At 40.3% G+C, this 13,529-nt stretch overlaps 1 protein-coding gene across 3 annotated transcripts in view; it reads left to right on the top strand.

The window, feature by feature from the left end:
- Positions 1-13,529, top strand: part of WDTC1 (WD and tetratricopeptide repeats 1) — a 64,088-nt gene that overhangs the window by 12,197 nt on the left and 38,362 nt on the right. For all 3 annotated transcript variants that reach the window (XM_042995742.1, XM_042995741.1, XM_042995743.1), the window contains exons 2-3: positions 4,515-4,662; positions 6,375-6,458. In XM_042995742.1, the coding sequence (XP_042851676.1) occupies positions 4,615-4,662; positions 6,375-6,458 (132 nt within the window). In that variant the 5' untranslated portion in view covers positions 4,515-4,614. The remainder of the gene's footprint in view (positions 1-4,514; positions 4,663-6,374; positions 6,459-13,529) is intronic.

Genomic DNA, 13,529 nt, shown 5'->3' on the forward strand with positions numbered 1-13,529 from the left:
CTTCCTCCTTATCATCGAGTATCAACTAGAGCTGGCCTGTAATGACAGAAGATGCCACGTTCAACCCTTTGTACTTTAGCTAGAGAGATTTTTTATTGAACTTTCATGTTCTGCAAAATTAGCCCTCAATATTACTAGAGCTTTAAGTGCAAACATAAGGGTATACTCAGTTCACTGTGCTACCTTTAGAATGAAGAATGCACATTTAAAGTTGCTTGGGTCTGTTACAGTTCTAGTTTTTTGTTAGCGATTTCCAAGTCACCTTTCTTACTCTACTGCCCTATGTTTAGTTTGTTTCCCACCACTGTCATTTTGTTCTTTCTTCTAAGGTGTGTGAATAAATGAGTATAAATAAGATTTAATTTATTATTCCTTGTTGCTCCTTCTGAATTTACTGTCTTGGCTGTTCATTTTGGTCATTCAGTTAAATTAGCCTTTTTCAGTCCCTCTGAGGAGCCCTAGTTACAATAGTCTTGGTACCATTGGTATTCAATTCATGACAACTATATTGTGTGCTCTTGAAGAGAAGGGTCTGTGTTTGGCTTGTTCTTTGCTGGATTTTCAAAGTCTAGTGCAGTGCCTAGCATACTAGGCATTGAAAATTTTACCTTATGGATTCTTGAAGTCACTTATTTCAGTCTTTTTGCATCTCGGCAGAACTGAACATACAATTTGCATACTGCACCAGAGAGAAATCCCCTTGATGTAGTCTTTTCTGGTGTTTAATCATAAATATATAACTTCCTTTCTTCAATTCCAAATGTCTCCATCATGTCATTCTATATCCGTGAGTTCTTTTTGCTCCATAGAATTGACTATTCCAGGATACTCCTTAAAATAATGCTTTTAAAATTTGACCATAATTAAATCTCCTCATATTCAAATAACTATTCATTTATTGATCTAATTATTTATATTTGAGAAATTTTTGAAGTCTGAAACTAATTATACTTCTTGCAGATTTAGGGGTATTTCCCTCCTGATGTGAACCTTTAGAATAATCTCTACTTAGAAATGTTTTTTCAGTTACACATGCCTGCCTTAAAAAGTTTGTGGAAGATGCTGAATCCCTGTTTCCTGGGAGGGGGTGGTGAAGGTGGGCTGTGCTCCAGAATGAGCTATCGGCCAGTGTGCTGTCATTTCTTCTCAGGATGGGAACAGAAATGTTTACCACAATGCTAACTGAGCAGCAGTTATATTAAATTTGACATTTTGGTTTTTTAACCTCTACCTATTAGTCTGATACTGTTTTTTTTTTTAAATATTTATTTTTGATAGAGAGAGAGAGACAGAGCATGAGTGGGGGAGGGGCCGAGAAAGAGGGAGACAGAGAATCAGAAGCAGGCTCCAGACTCCGAGCTGTCAGCACAGAGCTCAACGCAGGGCCCGAACTCACAGACCAAGAGATCATGACCCGAGCCAAAGTCGGACCCTCAACTGACTGAGCCACCCAGGCGCCCCCTAGTCTGATACTGTTTTGAATCCCACTCTCTGTTTTACCATTTACCTGAATTGTAGTATGGGGTTTTTTTGTCTGCTTTCTCTGCTTTTTCCCTCTTTTATTCCTTTTTGTTTTTTCAAGCACACACCAATCTTAGCTTAAGTCCCTTGCCTTTGATTCTCTGCTTTTTAGGTGCTATGTCTTTCATCCTAGTCAGTATTCCTCCACGTCTAGCACAGTGCCTGGTATTTGGTAAAAACCCAGTTAACGTTTTAAGAAAATTAAAGAGTGAGTAGTAACAGATTAGTTGACCCTTATGGGTGGTCATAGTGATATTAGTCTGGGAAATTATGTACCATAGTAATTTATTCATACATACAAAATGGTTAAGAGTGTGCATACAGCTCTCCCTGCTCCACCTCCATTTATTACCTGTGTGACATTTATTATCTATTCCCTCCTGCTAGAATGTTAGTACTGTGAGAGTAAGGAACTTGCCTGTTTTGTTCACTGCTGTATCCCCTGGGTCTGCAATAGTACCTGACGTAGAGGAGATCCTTCTTGCACTCATTTGTTGAACGAATAACTATATAAAGCTCTTAGCACAATTCCTAGTACATAATAAGTGTATATTTGGCAATTTACTATTTCTTAGTAGATAAAAGTACTTACATTCTTTTAAAAATAAAATTAAAGAAAAAACTTTATACCTACATTATTTCATTTGACCTTTCTAGTAGTCTTCCAAGAATAATGCTGTTGGGGGTGAAGAATGAGCCATTTTCTGGTGAGGCATCTGTGGCCCCTTCAGTGTTTATTCCACTTCTTCCTGTGCCTATGAGACACAGGAATGAGAACCTACTTGGGGAGATTGAGAGTTTACCAAGGCCACATAGCTGGTCCTACTTAATACCAGGTATACTCCATGACTTTGGTGTTCTTTCCATTATGATAAGTCTCACTCTATATTCTTGGTGATTGTGGGGGAAATTACTGTTGTTTTGGGGGGGGGCAGGGAGGCTTGACCAGTATATCACAAACCAGAGCCATAAACATAATTGCAGGCCAGTGTTTAGTTTTTGCCAGTTTGTCCAAATTCACATTTTTAATTTGATGGCCAGAGGCCCCTGGAAAAGTCCTCATGAAACCATAGTTGTTTACAGTTGGCATCCCTACCTGTTCTTCATGTTCACAGGTTTTGTGATCCTAAACAGTGCCGGTGGCTTCCGTATCTCCCTGGTAATGCTCACAAAGATGCAATGCTGGATGGTTTCCACATTGTGAGGGAAGGCTCTTGCCCTTTTAAGAGCTTATGATCCCCAAATCAATCATGGAGGCATAAGCCCCAAAGTACTCAGGCTGAATGAGAACATCTAATTAGATAGCAAGATTTTTATTGTCCTATTCTGTGCCTAGCACTAAAGAAAAAAATCTGTGATAACATAGTGTTTATATAGAGAGTTTCTTTTTGTGATTAAATGCCAAAGGAAAAGAAGGAGTCTGCTCACAGAACAGGTGGAGAGAGTGTGATTTCAGGAGGGTGTGCTAGGAGTCTGTAGGAGGGCAAATGATGGAAAAGCAGGGCCAGGAGATCCAGAAGTGGTCTTGGGAATCCTGCTGGCTTGGGAGAGGTGGCAGGGAGGTCTGGTGGGCCCTGAGAGCCATCATCACAGCACAAAGGGCCAAATGGGGAAGAAAGACTAGACCTCCTGCATGCCTTCAGAGGTGGAACCAGGACCAAAGGTTGGAAATAACAGGAGGTAGAACTTTCTTTTAAAAGCTTTGGAGTTTTTTTCTGCATTTATTTTCTTTCTCAAGCATTTTTTTTTTCTGATTGCAATATTAATGTGCTTTTGTAGAAAAAAAAATTGAAAACCTCAAAGAGCAGAAGGTAAAAAATCAGTCACACTACTGTTTAAAGATGGCTATTATTATTTTTTATGTTTCCTTTTTTAAAAAAAAAATTTGTAACATGTATTTATTTTTGAGAGACAGAGCACAAGCGGGGGAGGGGCAGAGAGAGAGGGAGACACAGAATCCGAAGCAGGCTCCAGCTCTGAGCTGTCAGCACGGAGCCCAACGCGGGGCTCAAACCTGTGAGCCGCAAGACCATGACCTGAGCCAAAGGCAGACACTTAATGGACTGAGCCACTCAGGTGCCCCTTGTAATTCCTTTTTAAACACAGCTTTGATAATAGTATTTATTGAAAAAGCATCATGTTATCTTGGAAACATTTGGTATAATGTAAGCATTTTTCCTTCATAAGTAACATTTCTAATGCTGCTTAATATCATATGGCTATACATTGTTTAGCCATTCCTCTATCATTGAAAAATTTGGTACTTTCAGTTTTTTTGTTTTTACAAAATCTGTGATGAATATGCTTGGGTATAGACTTTTGTATTTCTTATATTTTGTAATTTCTTATGTAAGTTATCAGAAATGAGATTAGTAGGTCTTTCTAACCATCAGAGTTTATAACAAAGGAATAAGTTGCTTCAGGAGATGAGACTGAAAGCCTACCTATCAGGATGTTGAAGAGGAATATCTTTATTAGATTGGATTGTGGACATGATCACCTTTACATTCCCGGTCCACTCTTTGATTCTATCAATTTGTTAAAGGGTTGAGTGCTCTGTCTGTGATACTGATTTGGTTTTGGAGAGAGCCAAGCTGAGCAGCAAGGATTCAAAATATAATTAAAAGACTGGTTGCCACGTTGCATATTGAGCAAGTGGAAGTTGACATCTTTCTTGCTTGCCTTGTTCTTACTTTTAGGATCTTCCTTCATACTCCTATCCAACCCCCCACTTTCTGGTGAAGCATGCATGACTCTTTCAATGTTTGTTCCAATACTTCCTGTAGCTCTGAGTCATTGTCTCCCCCCTCCCACCCTCTTTACCTTCCAAAAGTTCTTCAACACTATGGAGCAGAGCCAGCCCACCATGTCATAAATCACAGGCAATAGCCAGTTCACTGGGTAGGCTGGTGGGATGTTTTAGGGGTGGAACCAGGACTCTGAAGCCACCTTATTCCATCCCCCAAGGTTTGATGATTTTTTTTTCCCCCCAGGTAATTAAATGTGTGTCTTGTGGACCTGGGCTTGGCTGGAATGCTCAAGGGTCCTGAAGATCCTTCTATAGCTTCCTGCTGTTGAATTCATTAAGAGAAGATGGCAAAAGTCAACATAACTAGAGACCTCATCCGTAGGCAGATCAAGGTAAGCAGCTCAGCCCTTTGAACCAGAGCATGAAGTCCTTTCTTCCTAACAGATTCATTTTACAGCTGAAGAAACTGAGGTCTGGAGTTGGTGACTTGCCTGAAGTCACATAGCTAATTAGTGGCAGACCTAGGACTAAAATCAAGGTCTCTTGACTCCCATCTTCTTTGCCCAAGAATATGGAATTCATGGAGACTCCTCTAGCCCAGTGCTTTGTACTTGGGCTGCTGAAATTAATGGAGGTCGGTGGGGAGGGGAGCTATCAGTGTACTGTGCATGTGTGTTGTGCATGTGTGTACACAACTGTGTGTACATATGTAGGTGTGTGTGTGGGGGGGGTGTGGGTGTAGCAGAAGAAAATATGACATCTTCATGTTGCTCCAGCTGCTAAGCTGTGCATATAACAGACCCTAGAAGAGTCTTAGTCCCGGTTCAGCTTAGACTCTTTTTTCTTTTCTTTAAGGGTCTTCTGCACCTGTCCTGTGCAGTTTGTACATTCTGTGAGATGAATGGATGATGGGGCTGTCAAGTTCATTTAGCAAGATAGCCCAGGCTTTGTCAGGGGAACCTGCAGTAAAGGAACACAGAGATTTAATGGAAGAAATTCTACCAGGACTTGATGTGCTCCTATAGTAAGAACCCCAAGCTGGGTCAGGAGCTTAATCTTACCACTGCCCTAATTACCTATAAGACTTGAATCATTTTACCTCCCTGTGTTTTCTGTTGTTAAATGATAATAGTGTCTGCCTTTAGGCTGATCATAGAGAATGAAATCTGAAAGAACACAGGAAGTTCTTTGAAAAGGTTAAGTGCTAAAAATGTTTTTAATTAAAAATCTTTAAAAAATTAAGTGGCATGCAGCATAAGCTATGATCATCAAAAAGGATTGAGTGTATACATGAGCTATGTGCTTAGTGCACGGAGCACATCAATCTGTGTTTTGTATATTTTTCCCTTCATCCCTGAATCCTTTAGGGGCTTTGTCCATTTGTGGGAGGTTTTGTTTGTAATTTTTTTAGACTGGGTGGCCCTCAAGGGCAAGGACCATTTCCTAGAGGCACAGAATCATAGAGTTGGAGGGACCATGCAAATTATTTTTTTCCTTTGAATACCCCCCACATTATGTGTCCTAAAGGTGATGCCCACCCTCTCTCTCTAACCTAAAGATGGAAACTCCTTTATTTGTTGTTTTCAATTTTTTTTTCATTCTTTCCTTCCTCTTTCTTTCTTTCTTTCTTTCTTTCTTTCTTTCTTTCTTTCTTTCTGCCTTTTGTAACCCAACAAGCACAATTTAATGCTTATGTTTTCAATGTTTATTTATTTATTTTGAGAGAGAGAGAGAGAGAGCAAGCATGCATGGAGTAGGGGCAGAGAGAGAGAGAGAGAGAGAGAGAATATCCCAGGCAGGCTCCACATTGTCAGCGCAGAGCCTGACGCAGGGCTCGATCTCATGGACTGTGAGATCATGACCTGACCCAAAATCAAGAGTCAGACACTCAACCGTCTGAGCCACCCAGGCACCCTATGCTTAATTTTATACTCTTTTATTATTCTCTAATCCCTGCCCAAGTATAGTGCAGGCTCCTGCAGCCCAATTTCTTACTGCCTTTTGTAGCTCCTGCAGTGCCCAGGACAGTGCTGGATATATAATAGGCACGTAGTAAATCATATTGAATTGAATCAATGAAACTGAGTTTGTTTCTGTCCCGCAGGAGCGGGGTGCTCTGAGCTTTGAGCGTCGCTACCATGTCACTGACCCCTTTATCAGACGACTGGGCCTGGAAGCAGAGCTACAGGTAAGAAATCAAGTTTGCACCTTACATGCAGATGGCTGGCTCTTAATTCTCTGCCTGTATGTAGAGAACCCTTCTGGCATTATTCAAGGCAAAAACAAGTTTTTCTCTGCAGGTCATACCTAATGGTTTCCTGTCCTTTCTAGCAGTTTTATTAAGCAGGTAAACGTAGGCAGGTAAATCAAGGTTAGCGATTGACATGGTCACACAGAAATTGTTTTTTGGTCATATTATTTGCTTTGTGTTTGGAAAAATATTGTTGAGGTGCATACCACTGTTTTTACTATTGACTTGGACAGTAATTATTCTTACCTTTGCAAAGGAAGTTAAAGTTTACAAAGTGTTTTTACATAGTGTTTTCTCATTTTAGTTTCAAAGAAATGCTGTGGGGAGGTATATAGGGAATGGGTATTTTCTTAAAAAGGGTTTAGTAAGGCCAAGCATCTTGTCCAGTGTTGTCCTGTCCAGTCCATGGAGAGCCAGGCCTTTAATCCAGAAGTTCAACTCTTTCGTTGTGTCCAACAGAGAGACTCCATAGTGTTAATTCCAGGCCCTTTCCTTCCTCCAGATCATGTTTTGAATCCAACATTTAGCTGTCCTGTCCCAACTTCGCATTACCTGCAGGTTGAGTAAGAATTCTCTTTGGTTCCTTCAAGTTAGTATATATAAGTGATCCTGTTGATCTTAGAAAAAGACTAGAAAGAAATTTATTGAATGTTCACAGTGTTATCTTAGGGTAGTGAGATTACAGATGGTTGTTACTGCTTTTTTAAATTATAAACTATTATCCATTTTAAAATATAACTACATTATGGGGCGGCTGGGTGGTTCAGTCAGTTAGGTATGCGACTTTGGCCCAGGTCATGATCTCACAGTTCATGAGTTTGAGCCCTGTGTCAGGCTCTGTGCTGACAGCTCAGAGCCTGGAGCCTGCTTCAGATCCTGTGTCTCCCTCTCTCTCTGCCCCCTCCCCCATGGGTGCGCATGTGCTTTCTCTCTCTCTCTCTCTCTCTCTCTCTCTCTCAAAATTAAATAAACATTAAAAATTTTTTAAAAATAAAATATAACTACATTAATGGTAATATGGAAAAGATAAGTAAAAATTACTTCTTAGTCCCATCTCCCTAAAACAATTATTATTAGCTTTTTGTGTACTTCCTTTTATCTCCTGCATATTTTCACATAATTGTAATCCTACTTTACATTGAATTTTGTATCTTAAATTAAGATACATATTAACATATGATTAACATATAATAAGTCTTTTCTCCATGTTACCAAGTAGTCTTCACAATTTTTACTTAAAATTTTTCTTTTTTCTTTTAAATGTTTATTTATTTTTGAGGGGGGGGACGATGTTGGCAGCAGAGAGAGAGGGAGAGAGGATCCGAAGCAGGCTCCACACTGTCAGTGCAGAGCCCAAGGCAGGGCTCAAACTCAAATCGTGAGATCATGACCTGAGCCAAAGTCAGACACTTAACTGACTGAGCCACCCAGGTGCCCCCCAATTTTTCTGATTATAGAAGTAATAAATATTACCATAGTTGAAAATATGGAATAGACAGAAAAATATAGAAAAGAAAACAAAATTACCTTAAATTCTATCATCTAGAGATAAACATTGTTAACCTTTGGTATACTGCCTTTGTGTATTATGAAGCAGAATACTAGTTAAGAGATGGGTATTAGAGCTGCATAAATTTAGTTTTAAAACCTATCTCTTGGGGCACCTGGGTGGCTCAGTCGGTTAAGCGGCCGACTTCGGCTCAGGTCATGATCTCGCGGTCCGTGGGTTCGAGCCCCACGTCGGGCTCTGTGCTGACAGCTCAGAGCCTGGAGCCTGTTTCAGATTCTGTGTCTCCCTCTCTCTGACCCTCCCCCGTTCATGCTCTGTCTCTCTCTGTCTCAAAAATAAATAAACATTAAAAAAAACAAAAACAAAAACGTATCTCTTCCCCAGCTATATAGCCTTGTGCATGTTACCCCTAGTTTCCCAATCTGTAAACTAGAACAATAACTGAGCATAGCTGTAATGATTATATGAGTTTTGTGTGAAGGACTAACACAGTGCCTGGATTATAGCAAACTAGTTCAATAAATAACAATTATGATTCTTAAGTCTTCCAGTTTTTTTCCATGCTTATATAAATTTTCCCCCCACAAAATTGGGCTCATACCATTTACACAGTTGGGTAAACTGCTTTATACTTTTTATATCTTGATTGCTTTCCCATATTTCTAAAAATTCTTTGAAGGCATAATTTCTACTAATTTGTTTATCCTTTATTGTTCTGTAGTTTCTTTCTATATTTCCTTTGGAATATAAGTCAAAGTACTTCCCTCTAGTGCAGTTGGGGGTAGGGCATGGATGATTTTACCTACAAAGGGATTTTTAGCAACGTCTGAAAACAATTTTGGTTGTCCAAACTCGAAGGGTACTACTGGCATATAGCAGAAAGGGGATAGGGATGCTGCTAAACCTCCTACAGTGCACAGGACAGCAGAGAGTGCGCAGCAGAGAAATATGCAGCCCCAGTGCCAACAGTGCCGTGGTTGAGAAGCCCTGCTCTGGTGGATGCTGAGTAGACCGTGATCACTGACTGGCTCAGCCGTTTCTTTTAGCTGTACCTCCATCCAACCCATATTCTGTTCCATCTCTTCGTAGTTAAATAACTTTGTTCAGAATAGACTTGGAAACTTCTATGAACACAAAAAAGGATCCCATCTATTGTTTCCCAAAGGTTGGAACTCAAATACAAAATTACATTAAGGTGAATTATTTCAATTTTCACTTCCCTAACCTATGTAGCAGTGCATAGTATGAAAGAATGTCCAGATGTACAGATTTTTTTGAGAGAGAGAGAGAGAGAGAGCGCGCGAGCATGAGCAGGGGAGGGGTAGAGAGAGAATCCCAAGCAGGCTCTATGCCCAGCGCGGAGGTATGGAGCCTGACATGGGGCTCAATTCCACAACCGTGAGATCGTGACTTGAGCCGAAATCAAGAGTTAGACACTTAACCAGCTGAGCCACCCAGGTGCCCAGGAATGCACAGATTCAGATGTAAAAAACAAACAAAACAAAAAAGAAACAAAAACTCTAGTTTAAATCCCAGCTTTGCCACTTGTGAGACTTAGAGAAGTGAGAGCAGATGGAAAGAAGAGGACTGGGAGAAAAATAGGTTTGGGAAAGATTCAGGGGTTGGACATTTTAAATTTGGAAGCCTGTTGGATAGCTTTGTGGAGATGTCAAGTAGGAAGTGATGGTACTAATTGGGAGAGAGAGCTGTGGACTGTAGGGAGAAATCCGGAGACTCAAATGTCTATGGACCTCTAGAGAATAGGGCCCAAGACCTGGCTGTGGAGACACTCCAGCTTTCAGGAGTTGATTACCAGCTACCCAAGAAAGTTACCCAAGAAGGGGTGGTCAGTGAAGTAGAAAGGAAATAAAACCAGGAGAGTGGAAAGCCCACATAATGAGAATATTACAAGAAAGGAATGGTCGCTTCTGCTCAATGCTTTTGAAAGGTTCAGTAAGATGAGGATAGAACAGTGACTGTGGTCTTTACTGGAGCAGTTTTATTGGAATGGTGGGAGTAGATGCTAGACTGGAGGGGTTGTGAGAGTGAATTGGAGGTAAAAAAGTGGCAACCACAGTGTAGAGAACTCTCTTTTGTCTCTCTTGTTTTTAAAATTATTTTATTATACTTTTTAATTTACATCCAAATTAGCATATAGTGCAACAATGATTTCAGGAGTAGATTCCTTAATGCCCCTTCCCCATTTAGCCCATCCCCCCTCCCACACCCTCCTCCAGGAACCCTTTGTTTGTTTTCCATATATAAGAGTCTCTTATGGTTTGCCCCCTCCCTGTTTTTATATTATTTTTGTTTCCCTTCCCTTATGTTCATCTGTTTTGTCTCTTAAAAATGTTTTTTTAATGTTTATTTATTTCTGAGAGAGAGAGAGAGAGAGAGAGAGAGAGAGAGAGAGGCAGAGACAGAGCATAAGCAGGGAAGGGGCAGAGACAGAAGGAGACACAGAATTCGAAGCAGGCTCCAGGCTCTGAGCTGTCAGCACAGAGCCTGATGTGGGGCTAGAACCCACGAGCCGCGAAATCATGACCTGAGCCGAAGTCAGATACTTAAATGACTGAGCCACCCAGACGCCCCTGTTTTGTCTCTTAAAGTCCTCATATGAGTGAAGTCATATGATATTTGTCTTTCTCTGACTGACTAATTTTGCTTGGCATAATACCCTCCATTTCCATCCATGTAGTTGCAAATGGCAAGATTTCTTTCCTTTTGATTGCAGAATAATATTCCATTATATACATATACCACATCTTTGTCCATTCATCTATCGATGGACATTTGGGCTCTTTCCATACTTTGGCTATTGTTGATAGTGCTTGGTATAAACATTGGGATGCATGTGTCCCTTTGAAACAGCACACCTGTATCCCTTGGATAAATACCTATTTGTGCAATTGCTGGGTCGTAGGGTAGTTCTATCTTTAGTTTTTTGAGGAACCTCCATGCTATTTTCCTGAGTGGCTGCACCAGCTTGCATTCCCACCAACAATGCAAAAGAGATCCTCTTTCTCCGCATCCTCACCAACATCTGTTGTTGCCTGAGCTGTTAATGTTAACCATTCTGACAGGTGTAAGGTGGTATCTCATTGTGGTTTTGATTTATGTTTTCCCTGATGATGAGTGATGTTGAGCATTTTTTCATGTGTCGGTTGGCCAGCTGGATATCTTCTTTGGAGAAGTGTCTATTCATGTCGTTTGCCCATTTCTTCACTGGATTATTTGTTTTTTGGGTGTTGAGTTTGATAAGTTCTTTATAGATTTTGGATACTAACCCTTTATCTGATATGTCATTTGCAAATATCTTCTTCCATTCTGTCGGTTGCCGTTTAGTTTTGATGCTTGTTTCCTTCACTGTGCAGAAGCTTTTTATTTTGATGAGGTCCCAATTTCTCTCTCTTTTTTTAAGAAGGTGATGGAAATTTATTTATTACAAAATTGCCCCTAGGTGAAAGGAGACAGGATGTAGGCAGTAAAAAGGATAAACCGTAAAAGATAGTTTCTTCTCTTGCCCCTCTGTGTCTACTATTCAGCTTTCTTTTCTTCAGCTCTCTGTCCTCTGTCTTCGGGTTGGCTTTAACCAATGGGGAGTCATTTCAGAAAATTGGAGGAAGAATGACATCTTTTTTATCCCCCTCACTTCTTTCCTTCAAAGTCATTTTGTTTTTGTTTTCAGCTTTACTGAGTTGTGTAGACAACTCTTGAAGAAATTTATTTACAAAAGGAAGCAGAGAACTAGAGATGTGGCTAGGAGGGTCTGTGGGATTAAGGGAGGGATTCATAAGAATGGGAAGAAATACTAGCACATGATTGTATGTTGATGGCAGGAGAAAGTTTGCTGATTTAGGAGGACAGAATAATTGAAGGAACAAAGTCCTGGGGAATGCTGGAGGGGATAGGATTCAGAGTTCAAGCAGTTCGGGCCTTGGTAACAGCAAAGATATCTATCATTTTTACAGGGTCCAGTGGGTCTGGGATCAGGAGAGAGGCATAGACTGGAATAAACACTAGAGAGTGACTGACAGAGAGATAGTCTATAGTAGCATCTTTCAGTGTGGTCTGCAGGCCCCTGGGGATCCTCATTGACCTTTCAAGGGAATCCATGAGGCCCAAACTACTTTCATAGTATTATTAAGAAATTGTTTGCAAAACAAAAGCAAAAACAAAAATTAGCTCATTTAAAATTTGCCAAAAAAAAAAAAAAAGTGATGCACCGTTGCATGAATCAAGGCAAATATTGCATCAAACTCGATGACTTATTAACACCATGCATTTGCAGTAACCAAAAAAAACAAAAAACAAAAAACAAACAACAAATTTTACTTAAAACGTCCTTGATGTGAAGCAATAGAAGGTAGTAGTTTTATTAAATTTCAACCTTTAAGTACACATCTCTTTCGTATTCTGTATTCTGGGATGGGAAGTACTGCACCATGGTGGTTGTCTTGAGGAAAAAGCACTTGTGCTGTTGTTTGAGTTGCAAGCCCTACTAGCCACTTTTTTCATGAAGTGCCATCTTAAATAATGACTACCAGACAAAAACTGGGGTTATTCACATATGAGTATTTGGGCAGACATTTTCTCTTTTTTTACATTTTTATTTATTTATTTACTTTTAAGTTTATTTATTTTGAAAGAGAGTGTGAGCAAGTGGGGAGGGGCAGAGAGAGGAAGAGAGAGAATTGCAAGCAAGCTCCATGCTGTCAGCACAGAGCCCAACTTGAGGCTCCATCCCATGAACCAAGAGTTGGATGCTTAACTGACTGAGCCACTCAGGTGCCCCAATATTTTATTTATTTTTTTAAAGTAGGCTCCACACCCAACATGGTGCTTGAACTCACGACCCCGAGATCAAGAGTTGCATGCAGAGGGCACTTGGAATTCTCTCTCTCTGCCCACCCCCCTCCAATAAATAAATAAACTTTAAAAAGTAATGATTAGGGGCACCTGGTGGCTCAGTGGGTTGAGCATCCAACCCTGGATTTCTGATCTGGTCATGATCTCTTGGTGTATGATATTGAGCCCCTTGTTGGGCTTTGTGCTGACAGCACAGACCCTGCTTTGAGAATCTCTGTCTCCCTCTCTCTCTTCCCTTCCCCCACTTGTGTGTGCATGCTCTCTCCCAAAATGAATAAATAAATAAATAAATAAATTTTTTAAAATAATTTTAAAAAAGAGTCACATGCTCTACCAACTGAGTCAGCCAGGAGCCCCATGGCAGACATTTTCTTAAGAATGAATGAACTGAGGGGCACCTGGGTGGCTCAGTCGGTTGAGCATCTGACTCTTGATTTTGGCTCAGGTCATGATCCTACAGTTGGTGAGTTTGAGCCCCACATCAGTCTCTGCACTGATAGCGTGGAGCCTGCTTAGGATTCTCTCTCTCTCAAAATAATAAATAAAATAATTAAAAAAAATTTTTTTAAATGAAATGAGCTGTCACTTTAAGAAAAACAACTGACAATATTTGTTGCCAAGGATAAAAC

The sequence above is a fragment of the Panthera tigris genome, chromosome C1 (genome assembly GCF_018350195.1).
Source record: "Panthera tigris isolate Pti1 chromosome C1, P.tigris_Pti1_mat1.1, whole genome shotgun sequence".
In the NCBI taxonomy this organism is placed as follows: domain Eukaryota; kingdom Metazoa; phylum Chordata; class Mammalia; order Carnivora; family Felidae; genus Panthera; species Panthera tigris.